This window comes from Panicum hallii, chromosome 9 (genome assembly GCF_002211085.1).
Source record: "Panicum hallii strain FIL2 chromosome 9, PHallii_v3.1, whole genome shotgun sequence".
Classification (NCBI taxonomy): Eukaryota; Viridiplantae; Streptophyta; class Magnoliopsida; order Poales; family Poaceae; genus Panicum; species Panicum hallii.
Genome location: NC_038050.1, coordinates 34,373,435 through 34,392,442, shown reverse-complemented (window position 1 = coordinate 34,392,442; position 19,008 = coordinate 34,373,435). Strand labels below are relative to the sequence as shown.

Genomic DNA, 19,008 nt, shown 5'->3' with positions numbered 1-19,008 from the left:
GTTATTAAAGAGTAGATTGGACCAATTGACATAGTTTGTTGGGGGTAAATTGATAAAAAAATGATTTATGGAATTAGTTTGGAACTTTTTTCAAATGGTCGGTGCCAAGAGTATTTAGGCTAACTAAGACAGGTTTTGAGAGTTACTACTATTTTCTAAGTGGCGGAAAGTTTTTATTGAGAAATGTTGGTATGGGATTTTCTTTCATTCTAATGGGATTTTTTTTCTTGTTTGTGAAACATTTGCTTTGTCATGTCCAAAAGTCGATTTGGTTGCAAGAAACTTTCCTCGAAAAAGAAGAAAAATTTTCTGGTTGGAAAGAAAAATTGTTCCATATGAAATAAAAAAATGTTCCATTACCAAAAAGATATTTGCGAATTGTCAGCCGGTAAAGTCCTGTGTGTGGAACCTATCTACTTGGGTTCAAAGTCCTTGACTTGATGCAAGTGCTTTTATGTTCCTAAACTTTTCATGGAATTTAACCACCGCTATTCTTTGATGGTACGAGACGTGCCAGTCAACAGTGAGGCGCTTGCGGTGATTATCAATCTCGAGATGTACCGGCTCGATCTCTTGGGTGAGTTTGCGTACGTGTATACAGGCATTTGCATCTGTTTAAAAAATATTCGAGTCTTACCATGGCATGTGATAATATTTCCTAGAAGACCTGGTCTGGATAATATAGGGCCAGAGAGTCTACCTCTATTTTCTTAAGAAAAAAACTCACAAAGGGCATTATTGCCTTGTTTGCTTATGGGATTAACTCGCTAACTACAGCTTCAATCAGGGAACTGGCCCCACTAAATAATGGTTGGGAACCAGCTTCGTGATCATCCACCTCGAACTTGTTGATGGTATACGGCCCTAGAATAACATTCACATTATTGTAAGTTTGTAACCCATGTTTAAAAATTGAAGGGTACGCTTCGATTCGATATGTATACAGTGCAAACAGTCCTTAATTTAGCTATATCCTTTGGTACCTTCTGGAGCCGGGCGAACCGGCGAATAGAATAGGGCACTCTGGTTAATAAGAAAACCGAGCTTTCACATTTAACTTTGACCTTTCGAGCAGGATACGTGTGGATAATATTTCGGCTACCTACTGACTGATGCTGCCACACCACACACGTGATCGGCTTCTAGCTATAAGGACAGCAGAGAGGGCGTCGCTTGACTTGCCGAGTAAACTGTGCCTCTGTGTGTGTGAGAGAGAGAGACAGAGAGAGAGAGAGAGAGGTGGACAAGCTTAGCTAGCTGGAAGAGAAGCCATGGGAGAAGAGGAGCAACGGAATGGCAGTGGACGAAAGGAGGGGAGGAAGAAGAGCAAGTATGGCGTAGCGTGCTCCATTGTTGGATCTATTATCTCCATCCTAATGGGCTACGGTAAATCTCTCTCTCTCTCTCGATCGATCGATACGAGTGTATTGAATCCAGAGTAGAAACCATTTTCAGTTCATCTTGATGGACAATAAACCAATTCAAGTGGGCGTACATTTGATGAAAACTGCTAAGCGTTAGAAAGTTTTGTAAACCAATCGAAGATATATTTTTTAAAAAAATCTTCACTTCCTCATCTAGAGAGGTTATATCATGACTCCGTAGTCCGTACCAAATTTCAAGCCCAAATAAACTACATCCCATTCACGAGATACAGAAATGAAAACTTTGGAGGCATATGCCTGAAATCTGTCCTTAATTCCGTGCATCATCATAACATAAAATCAACAATAAAACTTGTTACGAATGATGATAGGAAAGTTGGCGTGTGAAGCTCCATTCAGTACAGAAACAAAGTTAAAAGTTATTACTGCAAGTCTACAACATGGTTCGAGCCATGTGCATTATTTTCTTGATCACATGGACAGTCGAAGTGTTGTTGACTACGTGTCGGTTCCGGAAATAGCCGGCAACTAAATCAACTCGAAATGCGTATCATGCATTATGATCGGAGGTGATCTAGCATACAAGGACTCAAGATTTATACTGGTTTAGGCAATCGTGCCTTATGTCCAGTCGGGGGTCAGTCGGTTGTATTGCCCTAGGTTGTTTTTTCTAGGCCGATGACCTCCCTTTTATAGTCCAAAGGGGGGGTCCCCGTTACAGGGAACCAAAGGTAGAGGGAGTGATGTAGAAAGATAGAGTGTTTCTTGCTTCGCCGGTTAGAGTCGCTAGCTCTGTCAGTCGAGACCGCCAACTCTATCAGTCGGGGCCTTCCAATGACCACCGTCGAAGTCCTGCGTCGTGGGGTGTCCATCTTATCTTGTCCCTGTGCATCATGCTTCGTCGGTTGGGGGGCGAGCGTGCTATGATAAGTACGGTACGGTAGTCACACTCCATCCCTGGCGCTACGCCCCGTCACTCTGTTGTGATGGAGGCGTGTCCGCCGCGTCGTGATGACGTTGCATCCCGTCCCTTCGCGAGGACGGGCAGGTGGAATAGTGTCTCCCCACTAGGACACCAGAAGGGACTGTAACCCCATAGAGGGAGTGGTTGGCCTATACGGCATGTTGACTCTGGCGTGTCCATCCTTATCCTCAGCACCTAGCCCCGAGGATGGTCAGTGTGCGAGGACCGGCCGCCCCCGATCTCGTTAGTCGAAAAAAGTGACACATGCATGGCGGAGGTCGTTGGCGTCTTAGGTTGGAACCATATTACGGACCTAGGCCTTGTTCGTTCCCTCGGTCAGGGACGCGAGTAGAGGCTCCAACCGACCGGCCGGTCGGTCGGGACTGTGGGCCTGGATGGCCTGGAGAAGGTCACGGCCCTGGGGGCACCCGTTTGATCCACGCGTGGTCTTAGACCATCCAGAGAACCAGTAGCAAGTGGGCCCGCTGGGGACCCTATCCCTGGACCCGTTAGAGGCCCCCGAGCGGCTTTGCGATTTGTTTAATCGTGAAGGCGCTATTGTCACCGCGCCGTGCTTTTGTTGAGAGTGAGAGGTTGCATCGCTCTGCCTCAGCCACAGAGAGACACCGCGTAGGAGGGCCACCCCCCTGTGATCGCGAGTCAATCGAGCTTGCGTTGATCTGACCGTGCAATAAGTGTGCTGCAGCGGTACCAGCTGCCTGCTTTTTGGTGCGGAACAACAAGGCCTGCCCGATCCGTCGTGTTGGCCTGCTGCAGAGGGGCTCCTCCCTATTTCCCCCGTGAGGATTTCCATTCTTTTGAGATGGAACCGCGCTCCACGCAGCGAAGCTGGCTTTCAAAATAGGGGGCACCCGAGCAGCTATAAATGGAGGCCCTCGGGACACATTTTTGAACCCATCTAGAACCTGAGTCGTGGGCGGGCCTTGTCTTGTATAATGGAGTTGCTACCAGCCCGTGTGCGACCGCTCGACGGAGTCGGTGGTTCCTTCAGCATCTCGTGCTAGAAGAACGCTTGTGAGCGGCAAGGGATAGCGCGTGGGCAACGCCGTGCGCTCGGGCCTCTCCCATGCTCGGTCCTTCGAGTGCTCCGCTCAAATGATCGAGGGGAGCGGGTGCGTAGGTAGGGCACCGTTTCTGTCGGGCAGTCCGTGCGGCTTCCCAAAGCACCCTGGACAACATGGTGGAGGTGCCGGCTCCCGGCGGAGGATGTGTTAGTGCTTCCACCAGCCAGGTCCGGGTACGGGGAGGAACTCCTCGTCCCATCCCCGTGTGGGGCGTGCCTGCGGGAGCTGCCTGGGAAAAAGAGCTCCTCACTGTCACTTGAGACGGCGAGGGAGTTTAGTTGGTGGCGGCGTCAAGTGGACTACTCGCCGGCGTCCCATGCCAAGTTGCCCTTGAGGAAGAGGGTGCAAGAAGAAGGCTTGCGAGGAAGATGCTCCTTCCAGTCTTCCCGCACTTGTAACAGCCCTCCTCAAGGCTTCCAACGTTACCACCCTTGTGGTGGTAATAGGTTTTTGTACTTTGTAGCAGTCATGGGCCGATTGTGCTCTATAACACTTACTCACTAGGAATAAAGCACGTTTATTCTGGAGTGCTTTGTGTCTTCTGCGCCCGAGCGCGAGTCCGGTCATGGGCTAGAAGTTTGTCATTCTTTCGGAGTAGGAACACGGTACCCCGACTTGCCGCGGCCTTTGTCATAAAGGAAGGCGGTCTGGGTCGGGGGCACCTATGCATGCACGCGTTGAGGTGACCTCGTCCGTGGTCTCAGCGACCGGAGGGGCTGAGCTGGAGTCACTTGCCTCGATGGCTCAAGTGATGGGCTTGGTGAGCTCCTAACGATTGTGCCCAGGCAAAATTTTGGGCGTCCGAGTGGAATCCGGGTTCGTCATTTGTGACGGGGTCGGCATAGCCCGCAGGTGGCATTCCACTGCTCTGTGACCCACCTCCCGGCAGATGCCCGAGTCATCCGACCGACTCAGGTGGCCCGATGGCCTCTCCTCAATGGAGATTCTGTGGGTATAGCTCGAGGTAGTTGTTGTTCACCCTATCACTATGCTCTTGGCCGTAATTGGTGATGTTTGGCTTCGTGTTTGTGCAGAGTATCTCCGCGGGTCCTCGGGACATCATCGCCACGCGCGGAGCAGTTGGAGAACCCTTCACGACCGCGGCGTCGGTGTCGCCGGGGTCATCCTCTTCCTCCGAGTCTGACTCGGGCCAGCGGTGATGACGGTGATCCCCACATCGTCCAATACGAAGGTGACTGTGGTGATACCCCCTCCACCTGGTGTTGGAGGGGGGCAGATCGTGACAACACGTCCCTAGGCGGAGGAGGGCATGGTTCACCCGCATGATCCGAGTTGGAAGAGGATGAAGGAGCTGCGCCAGCGTCCGTGAACATGGACATTGAGCCCGTATGGGTCCCTGAGTGTGAAGAGGCTAAGGCTCAAGCGGACCAGTGCCTGGCTAGACGAATGATCCCCCGATGCATCAGGTAGTGCTGGAGGGGAGCTAGGAGTGGTCGATGGTACTTGCCTCCAGATCGTCCAAACTTACGAGTAGGTCAGTCGGCGAGTGGGTGTGGCTCGACCCTAGCAAACCGGGTAAGGCTTGGCTCGTTTTGCGCGATCAGTGGGAGGAGGAGCTCTGGGACCTTCTTAAGCGGAGCGGGCGGTCGGCTTGCAGTGAGCTTGCCGCCATGGAGTCAGGGCTCATTGAAGCCCTTAAGAAGGTCAGGGTCGCTCGACGGACTGTGTTCGGTGAACTGCTGAGTTTTGCTCAAGTGAGTCTTGACGGCCCCTCTTTCACCTTCATTTCTTCGACGGCGGCTAGACTATGTTGGCGTTTCTAATTTTTTGCTATGAAGAACCTAGAGGGGATCTCGCTGAGCAAGTCCCAGTTCCTTTCGGAGGAGCACGCGCGACTGAGGTAGGAAATGGTGGCTCAACGGCGGGTTAAGGAGTTGACCCACGAATTGGATGCCGCTCGGGCGTTGGAACTTCTCGAGTGTGGCCATGCGACCGCTGCCGAGCAGGAGCTTGCTACGACCCGGTCAGCCCTGAGCGTAGAGCTCGCCACGGCCCGATCAGCTCTGAGCGCGTAGCAGGCGGCCACTACTAGAAATTTGGGCTTTTGTAACGCTGAGTAATTGTGGCAATAAGGGCCAAATCGTGGCAATATATCTCAATTGCCACGACATGATGGTCATTGGCAGCCATGGCAAGTACTTGCATGGTTAAAACTTTGGGCTATGTTTTTTGTTTCATTGCAATAGCTATGGTGTTTGCCACATAATGAAGCATTGTATTAGATAGTAGTAGCAGTGACTGATATCATGGCAATAGTATGTTGATATTGCAACAACAAGTGGTAACGATTACAACAAACATGACCGTGGTAATAAAAGTGTTATAACCACCATATTTTTGTAAATGGTAGAAATAAAGTATTCTTGCAATGATATATTTTTGTGGCAAAAATATAATTAGAAGTAAAAAATATAAAAATTGCTGCTAGTTGGCTTTGAACCTTGGATCTAAAGGATTACAAACCTTTACCACTACACTACAACAACTTTTGTTGTATATTTTGCTAATAGTCTACACTTATCCTCTCGATTCACCATGAGAATGAATAAAAAATGTTGCAATAGTTAGAAAATGTGGCAATAATATTGCAATGCTACTTCACTCGTGGCAATAATAACTTTTTTGTTGCAATCATTTTTTAAAATATTACCACACTAGTTTAGTGTGGCAAACAATCACCTTAATGCAACAATATAAGCTAATGTTGTAGTAGATCTTAACCTGTTGCAATGAAAGTTGAACATATGGCAATGCAATAAAATTCGTGGCAATACAACAGATATATTGCCTCCAAATTTCTCTAATAGTGGGCGCTGGGAGCGGAGAGGAAGGCCCGAGCTCTTGCGGAAGGGCAGGTTCAATCCAAGGAGGAGCTGATCGCCTAGCTAGAGGCGATGCTGACTTGGAAGGAAGAGGGACTTAAGATCGCCAATGACGCTATGGCTGGTAAGTGGCTCCTTTTCTCCGCCCCGTCGATTCCTACTTCGCATCCTGTGACTCGTAACCCCCTCTTTGTTCATGTTCAGATTTAGGATAGAGGAATGTGCTTCTGCAGGATAAGATAGAGCGGTCAGAGGATGCTGCTGAGTCCGAGCTGGCAACCACCCAAGAGGTAGTGATGCGGAACACAGGCGCTGGCGGATTACTTGGAGAGGAACAGGGTCCTTGAAGAGGAACTTGGTCAATTTCAGCGCGCGGTGCTATCGGTGGTCACGGAGATCCTCGGACCCCGCCCGGAGTTGAGGGCGCTCGTCGCCGATCTTTCAGAGATCCCAGGCGAGGTGTCGGGGCAGCGCTGTTGGCCAGTAGAAACCCTAGCGAAAGGCCTTGCTGACCAACGACCGTGGGGTGGCATGATGGCCGCAGATGCCAGCATGGATCTCTAGGAGGAGTTCTTTGCCCTGCTGGGCTAGAATGCACTTCATCAGCATTCCGACCACTGACGGGCTGCGCTTGTAGAGCTCCCCGACGATGGCGATGTACATCATAGCGTGTCGAGCGATCCTTCATGCCTCGGTTCGGTCGGCCAAGAGGACCTCATCAAGGAGGTAGGCCAGTAGAGGCACCCTCCAGTCGGAGTCGGTCGCTGGTGCAGTGGCCGCTGAGGTTGTGGTCTCCACTGCGAGACAGTCAGTGCCCCCGAGCCCTTGGTCTGGGGATGCCCGGTCGAGGGATACCGGACTAGGGCCCCTAGGTATTGGGTCGGACGGCTCTTGAGGCGGATCCGGCTTGACACAAATTGAGGGCGCATGGAGGCCGTTGATGAAAACCCCGTCAGGAGCTGGATCCTGCTGGGTTGCCATCTTAGTGAGCGCATCGGCGTCATTGTTGTCCCTCCGGGGGACGTGATGCAGCTCGATTCCCTGGAATTTGCCCTCCAATTTGCACACCTCTTGGCAATAGGCGTCCATGAGGGAGCTTTCGTAGTTGGGCTCCTTCATGACTTGGTCTACCACCAGCTTGGAGTCACCATAAGCGAATAGCCGGGTCGCTCCGAGCTCAATGGTGATGAGAAGGCCGTTGATGAGGCCCTCGTACTCAACATCATTGTTCGAGGCTGGGAAGGGGATGTGGATCGCGTAGTGGAGCTTATTCCCCTTGGCGAGATCAGCACCACGCCGGCCCCCGCGTGGTTCCCATGACCGACCCGTCGAAGTACAGGGTCCACTATTCGTGGGTGATGTTCGGAGTCGGGGTTTGGACCTCCGTCCACTCGGCGACAAAGTCGGTCGAGGCCTACGACTTGATGGCAGTGCGGGGGACGTATTTGATGTCGTAGCCCATGAGCTCGCGTTCCCATTTGGACATTCGTCCCATAGCGTCGCGGCTGTGGATGACCTCCCCGAGGGGGAATGAGGTGACGATGGTGACCTCATGGTCGGTAAAATAGTGCTACAGCTTCTTGGTCGCCATGAGCACGGCGTACAAGAGATTCTACACCTGCAGGTAGCGAGCCTTGGTCTCGGTGAGTACCTCACTGTCAAAGTACACCAGTCCATGGACCTTCAGAGCATGGCCTGGCTCCTCCCTTTCGACCACAAGAGCGGCGCTGACCACGTGGGTGGTCGCCGCGAGGTAGAGTAGGAGCAGTTCACGTCGCTCGGGAGCAACGAGATCCGGGGCCGACATCAACAACGCTTTAAGGCTATCCAAGGCTTGCTAGGCCTCTTCCGTCTAGATGAACGTGTCCGACTTCTTGAGGAGTTTGTAGAGGGGCATTCCCCACTAGCCCAGTCGGGAGATGAACTGACTAAGGGCGGCTAGACAACTGGTGAGTTGTTGCACGCCTTTCACGTTGCGTATTGGGCCCATCCTGGAGATGGCTGTGATTTTTTTGGGTTGGCCTCGATGCCACGCTCGGACACTATGTATCCGAGTAGATTCCCCTTCGGAACCCCGAAAGTGCATTTTTCAGGATTCAATTTGATGCTAAACCTTCGGAGGTTAGCAAACATGGCGTCTAGTGTGGCAATCAGGTCTCCCGCGCAAGACACTTTCACCACTATGTAGTCTACGTAGACGGCGACCGTTGGTTTTGATTGCCCAAGCTGGTCAGGCTGTCGGAGCTGGTCAATCTGATCAGCAAAACACTTCTGCATGCAACGCTGGTAAGTGGCAGCAGCGTCTTTTAGACCGAATGGCATTGTGACATAGCAGTACGTGCCAAACGGTGTGATGAAAGAGGTCGCGAGCTGGTCAGACGCCTTCATCACAATGTGGTGATAGCCCGAGTAGGCATCCAGAAAAGAGAGGATTTTGCATCCTGACATGGAGTCAACTATCTGGTCTATGAATGGCAAAGGGAAAGGGTCCTTGGGATGCGCCTTGTTAAGGATAGTATAGTCAACACACATTCTTCGCCTATGGCCCTGCGCCTCTTGTCGTCAAAACAGCACAGGCGGTGTTGCACAGGCTTGGAACCTAGCTTGATGTGAAGCATATGCTCGGTGACCTCCCTCGAGATGCATGGCATGTCAGAAGTCTTCCATGAAAAGGCATCACGATTGGCGCATAGAAAGTTGGCGAGCGTGCTTTCCTATTTGGCCGGAAGTAGGGTCCCGATTTGCACAGTCATGGCCGGGTCGTCGGGGTCGACCCCGATCGCCTTGGTATCCTCGATCGAGCGGAAGGCGCTGGATGGAGTTGGCTCGTTGCGGTCGGGGACGCCTTCCACCACTACCTCCTGGAGCTTCTAGAACTCAGTCGAGTTGGCGATAGCGGTGGCGAGCTCGAAGTGCTCCCGTCCGCATGCGTAGGCTTGCTTGAAGGAGCTGCTCACCGTGATGATGCCATTTAGTCCTAGCATCTTCAGCTTGAGTTAGGTGTAGTTGGGGACCGCTATAAACTGTAACACCCTAAGGTAAATTTCATTAAATTTTAATGAATTTATTTGGGCTTAAATAAAATTTCCAGAGTTTTCCCTAATTTATCTTACATTTAAAGCAATTTATAACACAAGAAAATAAAATTTAATATAAGATCAACTTGTTTGTGCATTCATGCTGGTGCATTTCTTTGGTTTGTTTGAGTAGATGGATTTGAATTCAAACCTCTTTTGAATTCAATTTGAGTTGGAATAGTTTGTAGAAGAGAAGAAAGAAAAAGGGGGAAAGGAAAGGAGAGCACCCACCAGCCCAAAACCTCTCTCTCTCCCCCTTTTCCCTGGCCCAAGCCCCCGAGGCCCGTCACCCCTTCCCTCTTCCTTTTCCCACGTGGGCCACTCCCGGCCTAGCTCCCTCAGCTCAGCGCAGCCAGCCCGAGCGCGCCTCCGTTCCTCCTCTCCCGCTGACTGGTTGTCCCCACCTGGCAGCCCCCGTCCTCTTCCCCTCCACTTTCTTCCCCGGCGCAACGGCCCCCAAGATCTCCGGTGACCTCCTCTCCTCCGGGCCCACACGCCAAGGGTGCTCCGCCTCCCTACAAGTAGGATCCACAACCCTCTCTGCCTCCTACCCTCGCTGCTACAGCCGCCACCGAAGCCCTAGCGCCGCCGCCCGCTTGCTCCGCCGCCCGGCGCCCCCCCTGCTCTGCCGCGGATCCACCGCTCTAGTGCCTTTTAGCTCCAGTCAAGGGCTGCAGTAGCTCCACCTCGCCATCAGGAAGCTGTCCAGGGCTTCTGCATCACCCCCTGAGCCCTGCCCGCGCCGGAATTGGAACCGAAGCCGACGCCGGTGAGGCGCTCCGCCCCCGCAATTCTTCATCGCCGGCGATCCCCGGACTTCCCTAATCTCCCTGGAACTTCCACAGGACCTTCACGCGTCGATCCCCGGTGCCTAGGAGCCCGGAGAGCCTCGGCAACACCCCTCCCCGCGAACACCGAACCGTCTCCGCCGCAGGACCTCGTCGCCGGTCACCCTCCGCGGCAGCACCGGCCACCCCGAGCCCTTGGTGAGCCTCCCCTCCTTTCCCTGGGTCTTTTGCGCTGGATACCGTAGTCTTTTGCAGCCCGTAGCCTCTGGAGCATGGGTCGCGAAGGCCGAGCTCCTCTAGGCCCGGCCGTAGCCCTAGATCGATTCCCCGTGTCACGGTGGTGCTCCCCGGCTTGAAGTCGTGAAGGTTTGACCCCCCGGAGCGGCGGGAACGCAGAGCTCCGGCGAGCCCGAACTGCGCCGCCGCGGGTGTTGCCGCCGGCGTCGCAGCGCCGCCCACCCTTTCTTCTCTTTTGCCCTGTGCCGCTCGATCGGAGATGGACGCCTAGGATTAGATCTAGAACCGTTTGATCGGGACCGTGCGATCGAGATCCGGTGGTTCGGGTCAAGCGATACCGGTTCGGTGTGAGATGGAGTCAGAGCCGTCCGATTCAAGATCTACGATCTGGATTAGATTCGTTTAAGTATAGGTCCGGACCGTTCGATTTAGATCGGATGGCCGTGGTGAGCGCGTACCCCTTCGCGTAATAGATCTAATCCGCGCCGTTAGATCCGGATCTGAGGGCCCAGAACAAAAGGTACCGCTTCAGCCAACCGTTTTGCTAAAGAGCCCCTGTTATTTTGAAGTATCAACCCGCGGTCCCCTTCAGTTCAATAATAATTGCAGTTTAGCCCTGTTTCTTGCACGGACCCCCCTGAGCTTCCTGGAATTAGTACCCGCAGTCCATATCCGGTGTTTTCGCGTGTTAGCCCCTGCGACTAGCCTTTAATTATGTTTAAGCCCCTGGTTTTTGTCCAGAACCCCCCTGTGGCCCAGTTTTTCTCGCAAATAGGTCCCTGGATCTTATTTCAAGCATAGTTTTCGCGTCTTAGCTCCGTTTTAGGTGTTCTTTATGTCCACACGATTGTTGTAACGCGTAGGATAGCTTTAGAATAGTTTTGTGTGCTGTTTCTATGTAATATTGTACTGTTTCTTATAGTTTTCTATTGCTTGTGCATGTGTGTATGTCTGGACCATGCTTGATGATCGTGAGTAGACGCGGAGCCTTTGGACCAGTACCAGGAGCCACCACCTTCTGAAGCTTTTGAGCAGCAGCAGGAGAACTTTGAGGAAGGCAAGTATAACATGAACATCCTACCACTTTTAAATACAGATTTCATACTGCATTTTAATACTGTATGCCTATAAGGACTTTCCTAGCCACTTTATATCCTTTGGGTTGCATTATGGTTAGTTGTGCTAGGTTGCTGCGCTATAACAAACTTGGTCCTTTTTAATTAAATTTGATTAATGGTCTTATGCAACTTAATCCTAAGCGTGGCCCTCTGTGCTGTGTGCTTGAGAGGCTCACGTCACCGTAAAACATGTTTTGTTAGAAACTTGGTTTAGGGGGCCAGCACGGTGCTTAGTGCTTGGTTGGCCACTCTCCATAAGGACCGGTTCATAGAGCGACAACCTGGGACAACCGCGCAACCACAAGACTGGAATGGGACGGTCTTGACTTACTAATTAGGTCGTGTTGGTTTGGGAGTAACTTACCTGCGTGGGCAAGAGGGGTGGTAAGCTTCAATGGTCCCTGCTCCTCCGGCTTGGTCTGTGCTGTGTGTCTTGTACCCCCGGAGGTGGGCCCCATCGTTGCTGATCCAGAATCCTTAGCGGTTACACCTTACCAACGTGATCCTTTGTAACGGTCTCGTAGTGTGCTTGCTAGCCATCTCACCTAAGGAAGTGTGATGAACAACTAGCGTAGCTCACGACTTGTGGGTAAAGTTGTGCAACATCTCGAGAGTGTAAAACTGATATATCAGCTGTGCTCACAGTCATGAGCGGCCCAGATCCTCCTTTTGATTAGTGGGGTTATCAACCTTTGATTAGGGAGATTTCCCCGGGTGGTTTTGGTTTGGTTGGTTTCTCAGTAGTTCTTAACTAATATTGATTAATTTCTTATGCAATATGGGTTCATGGTAATTCATCCACCTATAGTAAATAGTTTTAATAAAATTTGCCAAGATTAAAAGCTACTGCAGTTGAGTCAGCTAACCCTAGAGCCTCATACTCGTGTTATACTTGTTGGGTACAAGTTGTGTACTCACACTTGCCTCTTCCTCTCTTCTGTTCTCTTTGGGATATCTTCGACTGCTGCTCAGTACCAGGCGACGTGGAGGACTACATCGGCGGACTCGACGATTTCTAGGCGTTGTCTCCCAGTTGACGTCCCTGTGGCGCCCTAGTCTTCATGTATTTATTTTACGCTTCCGCATTCCTTGAACTGATTCTTGATTCAGTTGTAATAAAGACATTCCTTTTATAATTTATACGCTTTTATTCATGACATGTGTTGTGATATCTTGATAATCTGTTGTATATATGCGTGACTTGATCCTGGCGCATATATGATTGCTCGATTTATGTTCTTATAAATCGGGTGTGACATAAACTTAGCATAGCACGGACACCCGAGGATGGCATGGTATGATCCCTCAAAGTCCACCACCTCGAAGATCAGGGTCTCAATGCAGAAGTTGCAGCGGTCGCCGAACATAACCGCAAGTCTATGTTCCCCAGGGGGTATGCCCTCATGCCAGGGATGATACCGAGGAAGGGGAAAATGGAGGTGTGGAGCTTGGACCGCGAGATGCCCATGGCGTTGAGGGTCTCAATATACAAGATGTTGAGCATACTGCCCCCGTCCATCAGCACATTGGTTAGACGCTTGTTGCCGACGATGGGGTCGACAACGAGCGGGTAGCTCCCCAGTCGGGGGAGGGTGGTCACCCTGATCGAAGGTGATCTGTGTGCTCGATGGGGAACTTGGGGATGGCGTTCCCAGCGGCGCAGATTTCCCAAAGTCGGACCTTGTGTTGACGCTTGGTGCAATCATCCACAGGACCTCCAAAGAACATGAGGCAGCCGTCCGAGTCGGGGAAGCCGCTCCCGCCCTTGGGCGGCGCTCCGTGATCTTTGGGGGCCTCCTTATCACGGTCCCCGCCCTTGCGCTTGCTGGGCTGACCCAGCATGAGCTTGAGAAGCTCGCAGTCCTTGAGCATGTGCTTGGCGGGGAAGCCGTGATTGGTGCAAGGCTTTTCCACGAGCTGCTTGAATTGGTCAGCATTGCCCTGTCGCTTGTCCACGCAGTCGGCCGCCGTGATCATATTGGGGTTGGCACGAAGCCGGTCCTTCTTCTTCCTTTTCCCCTACCCTAAGGAGGGGCCCTCATCCTGGTCCTCCCGCTTGGCCTTGCCTTTGGCCTGACCATCGGTGAAGACCGCCTCCTTGCCGAAGGCGTGGTTCGTAGCGATGTCCAGAAGCTCGTGGGTGGTGCGCGGCTTCCGGCAGCCAAGCTTGTGAACGAGGGACTTGCAGGTGGTCCCTGAGAGGAATGCACGGGAGTTGCACTGCTTGGAGAACTGGCAGATCTAGTCCCTCAGGGACTCACCGGGCTTTTGCTTGCAGCTCTTGAGGTCCTAGGGGTTTTCGGGGCACACGTACGTCCCTTGGAAGTTCCCGATGAAGACCTGCTTGAGCTCTGTCCAACTACAGATGCTGTTGGGCGATAAAAATTTAAGCCACGCTCGAATGTACTCCCCAATGCAGATGGGGAGGTACTGGATGATGAAGTAATCATCATCCGCTCCTCCGGCCCAACAAGCGAGCCGGAAGTCTTCCAACCATACAGCGGGGTTTGTCTCCCTGGTGTATTTGGTGATGTTAGTGGACGGTTGGAAGTGCGGTGGGAATGGCACTTTCTGGATGCGAGTACCAAACGCCCGTGGGCCCGGGCCGTCCAGCTGTGGCTCCAGTCGCCGTCCTGATTGCACGGTCGCTACCACACCTAGGGGACGCCTCCTCGTGCTCCCTCGTGGGCTGGTGGGCTTCAGCCGTGTCCGCAGTAGCCCGATCAGCATCGGCGCCGCAGCGGGCTAGTTGCCTTGAGTGGATGACACTGCGCGCGTCGTAGTTGTGCCCGAGCAGGCCGCGCACCAGGGGCTGCTGCACAACGGATGCCGGATAGGGGCGCGACGCAGCTGTAGCATCATGACTCTCCTAGGGTGGGCGCCCTTGCTGCTGGTGGACTGAGGGGTTTGGCTGCTGCGAGCTTGCCCCCTCAACTGGGCAGCAAGCCACATGCCGGTGGCATGACGCGGAGCTTTCCGCCTGCTGCACGGTGGCACGCTCTACCAACATCCGGATGTTGTGGTGGAGCTCCTGCTATTGAGGGTCTGTAGGCTTAGGAGCATCGCTGTGGTGGCGATGTTCTGCCCGGCCTGTGCAAACTGGGGGGAGGCCGCCGGCATCCACGATGATGGCCTGTTGGACTTGACGGATGCGCACCCATGCACCGCCCGTAATATTATGAGTATTCGGCTTAGAGTTGCGTAGGGGGTGCAGTGATGTGGGCGGCAGCTGGTGCTGCCATCACTGACGTAAGTCCTCGCCATGCGCCTGGGTGTTAGCTAGGGCCTGTGCGCACGGGTTTGGCAGGGTGTGCATGTGCTTAGTCTCCCTGCACGTTCACCATGGCGCATTCCCGCAACGCGAGGTAGCCAGGGGATGACATGTCGTCAATGCTGGAACCCTCGCTCAGGAGGTCGTCGTTGGAGAAGAGGTCGTGGAACGAGGCAGGACTATACCCCGTCATGCCCACGAACTCGGTGGCGAGCGGGGGCTGTGACATGACCTTTTGGAGCTCCCTAGCGTACAAGCTTGCGGTGTTTGTGAGGCCAAACAGGAACCGTCCACGCGGCGAGTGTGGTAGGGATAGTGGGATCCGTCCAGAGAGTTGGCAGAAAATGTTGCGCAGCGAGAACAGGAGCAAGTCCACGTCACTCGCTGAAGGGTTGGCACTGAGCATGAGCTCGATGCGCCGCGCAAGCACCTCGGTGTCGAGATCAGCCAGCGGGTCGGTCAAGGTAGTATCTCCCCCAGGCGACATCAGAGGAGTGGCCTCCTCGCGGAGGCAGAGCGTGCCGAGATGATCGACGACAAAGTCCAGGCTTCCGAAGTGCAGGGTTTGGAAGGGCGTGAAGACGGGGGGTTCCCACAGTCCAACACATGAGGACATAGGAAACTCTAGCGAGCCGAAGCGAATTGTATCGCTCAAGGTCGTGAGGCTGGATGTGTCAGAGACGAAGACCATCCAATTGCCAGGACAGTGGACGCATGATTCCCTCCCCACGATTGGTGCCAAACTGTAGGTTCCGGAAATGGCCGGTAGCTAAACCAACTCAAAGTGTGTATCATGCGTCGTGATCAGAGGTGGCCTAACACACAATGACTCAAGATTTATACTGGTTCAGACAATCGTGCCCTACGTCCAGTCGAGGATCAGTCGGTTGTATTGCTTGAGCCCAGGTGCTCGTGAGAGTTTAGAGAGTTACAAGCTTGCGAGTGGATGATGTGGTATGATCAAGACCTGTTGAGGTTGTTTTTCCTAGGCGGATGACCCTCCCTTTTATAGTCCAAAGGGGGTCTCCGTTACAGGGGAACCAAAGGTAGAAAGAGTGAGGTAGAAAAATAGAGTGTTCCTTGCTTCGCCGGTCGGAGTCGCCAGTTCTTTCAGTCGAGACCGCCAACTCTGTCAGTCGAGGCCTTTCGATGACCACCGTCCAAGTTCTGCGTCGTGGGGTGGCCGTCTTATCTTGTCCCTGTGTGTCATGCTCCGTCGTCGGGGGGCGAGCGTGCGATGATAAGTAAGGTACAGTAGTCACGCTCCGTCCCTGGCGCTACGCCCATCACTCCGTTGTTATGGAGGCGTGTCCGCCACGTCGTGATGACGTTGTGTCCCATCTCTTCGCGAGGATGGGTAGGTGGAATAGTATCCCTCTACTAGGGTAACAGCGGGACTGTGACACTCATGGAGGGAGTGACTGGCCTGTACGGCAAGTTGACTCTAGCATGTCCGTCCTTATCCGTAGCACTGGCCTCAGGGACAGTCAATATGCAAGGTCCGGCCGACCCCCGACCGCATCAGTCGGGAAAAGTGACACATGCGTGGCGGAGTTCGGTTAGCGTCTTAGGTCAGGACCATAGTACGGACCTAGGTCTTGATCGTCCCCTCGGTCGGGGACACGAGCCGAGGCTCCAGCCGACCAGCCGGCCGGTCGGGGTCTGGACGTCCTGGAGAAGGTCACGGTGCGGGGGGTCGCCCTTTAATCCACGCGTGGTCTTATGCCATCAGAGTGATAGGAGGAAATGGGCCTGTTTAGGATACTGGATCCGTGGACCCGTCACTACGTGTCCTCTAAGTTGTTTCTGATGGTTTTTAAATTCTTTTTTATATTTTTTCTAATGTTTAGAAATACAATACAAACGAGGGCTTTTTACGTACTGCACTACACACATGCACAATCATGCTATGAGCTTATCCGAAAGAGCAGACCAGCGGATCTTGAGAGTCTTGAACTAGAGTTATCTTGCTTACGAAGTGGGTCGCTTAGAGCGTCCGCAATGATGTTTCACAAGCCAGTGTTCCCAATTTCACAAATTAAAACATACAAATATTAACGAAAATTGCAAATGTATAGCAATTTAGAAACAATAATGAATTCAGTTCATGTACTGCAAGCGAAATAACAACCGAGTCAATGGGTATATGCAGACACCGGTGTGATGAGCGGCGCGATGCTGTTCATCAAGGACGACCTCAAGACGAACGACACGCAGGTGCAGGTCCTCGCCGGCATCCTCAACATCTGCGCCCTCGTCGGCTCTCTCACCGCCGGCCGCGTCTCTGACTGGGCCGGCCGCCGCCGCACCATCTCCTTCGCGGCTTGCATCTTCTTCGTGGGTTCCGTCCTCATGGGCCTGGCGCCCAACTTCGCCACGCTCCTGGTCGGCCGCTGCGTCGCGGGCGTCGGCGTCGGCTACGCGCTCATGATCGCGCCCGTCTACGCGGCCGAGATCGCCTCCGCGGAGTCCCGCGGCGCGCTCAGCTCGCTCCCCGACATCTGCATCAGCCTTGGCATCCTCCTCGGTTACGTGGCCAACTACCTGCTCGCCAAGCTGCCTCTGGTCTACGGCTGGCGCGCCATGCTGGGGCTCGGCGCGCTCCCGAGCGCCGTGATTGCCATCGGCGTGTTCGCGATGCCCGAGTCGCCGCGGTGGCTCGTCATGCAGGGACGACCCGAGGAGGCGCTCGCCGTGCTCCGGCGCGAGTGCGAAACCGAGGACGAGGCGCAGGTGCGGCTCGCGGAGATCAAGACCGCGGCCGGCCTCGCCGTTGACTCCGCCCCGGGCGTGGCCGCGCCGAAAAGCAGCGGCAAGGGCGTGTGGAAGGAGCTGTTCCTGCACCCGACGCCGCCCGTGCGGCGCATCCTGGTTGCAGCCCTGGGCGTGCACTTCTTCAACCACCTGACGGGCATCGAGGCCGTGCTGCTCTACAGCCCGCGCATCTTCAAGGCCGCCGGCATCGCGACCCGGAACGAGGTCCTCGCGGCGACCGTCGGCGTGGGCGTGACCAAGACGGTGTTCATCCTTGTCGCCATCCTGCTCGTGGACCGCATCGGCCGGCGGCGGCTCTACCTCTCCAGCCTGGCGGGCATCATCGCCTCGCTGGCCTGCCTCGGCCTCGGGCTCACCGTCGTCGAGCGCTCGGCGCCGCACTACGCGGCGCGGTGGGCGGTGGTGCTGGCCATCGCCACGGTGTTCACCTTCGTGGCGTCTTTCTCCATCGGCGTGGGCCCCGTCACGTGGACCTACAGCTCGGAGGTGTTCCCGCTCCGGCTGCGCGCGCAGGGCACCAGCGTGGGCGTGGCCATCAACCGCTTGATAAACGCCACCGTGTCTATGACGTTCGTGTCGTTGTACAAGGCGATGACCATCGGCGGCGCCTTCTTCCTGTTCGCGGGGCTGTCCGTCCTGGCCGCCGCGTTCTTCTACTTCCTCTGCCCGGAGACGCAGGGCCGGGCGCTGGAGGAGGTCGAACAAGTGTTCAGCCACGGATGGTGCGCGCACCGCGGAGAGGTGCCGGCGGTGGAGATGCGGAAGTCAACGGTGGCCGAGGGCAACGCCAAGGCGCAACCGTGATGTGATGGGGCAATATGGGAAGACGGAAGAGACGCAACATGTGTTTGTTAGCAGCTGTGACACGGAATGGATGGGTAGATTCACATGGGAATATGGGGTAGAAAGATGGACTCACTGACTCACTGTACAAGGTTCGAACGGTCAGCAACGCACACTCCTGCACGCACGCATAGCATGTGTGGTCGTATCAATCGTATTGTTCATGAAATGCATGCCATATATTGGTAATTGATTTGCTTCGATTTTCTGCCTCCTGGGCAGTTGCATGAACCTAAGAGGGTGCGCCATAACCATTGTGTGCACGAACATAAGCTGGGCAACAAATAAAATGCATCTTTAGGCCTGTGGTCGACCACAAGAAAATAAAAAATATCATTAAATCTCTCTTCTCTCACTCCCTCCCATCCTTTCTTTCTCCTGTCTTGTCGGTTGGTCCCGTCACAACGAGGAAAACAAGATGGAGCTAGGTGGAGGCAACACGTACGGCCTGATTAGTTTGCGTGCTGGTAATAAAACTTTTTTAAAGAAATCTTACCAATTTAAAGTACTAAATGAAGTCTATTTACAAAACTTTTTGCATGGATGGGTTGTAAATCACGAGACGAATCTAATGATGCTAATTAATCCATGATTAAGCAATAATTAGCGGATGGTTACTGTA

At 53.6% G+C, this 19,008-nt stretch overlaps 1 protein-coding gene across 2 annotated transcripts; it reads left to right on the top strand.

Moving 5' to 3' along the window:
* The first annotated feature begins 1,192 nt into the window (after nt 1-1,192).
* LOC112876098 (probable polyol transporter 6) lies at nt 1,193-18,557 on the top strand. Of its 2 annotated transcripts, none has more exons than XM_025940139.1 (2): nt 1,193-1,386; nt 16,921-18,557. In XM_025940139.1, exons 1-2 carry the CDS (start codon nt 1,272-1,274, stop codon nt 18,345-18,347), a joined length of 1,542 nt encoding a protein of 513 aa, XP_025795924.1. In that variant the 5' UTR covers nt 1,193-1,271; the 3' UTR covers nt 18,348-18,557. The 2 variants fall into 2 exon arrangements, 1 of the variants encoding a protein (XP_025795924.1); XR_003225247.1 differs by lacking the exon at nt 16,921-18,557 and adding an exon at nt 11,359-11,436 and having other exon boundaries at nt 1,200-1,386.
* Nucleotides 18,558-19,008: the final 451 nt, after the last annotated feature.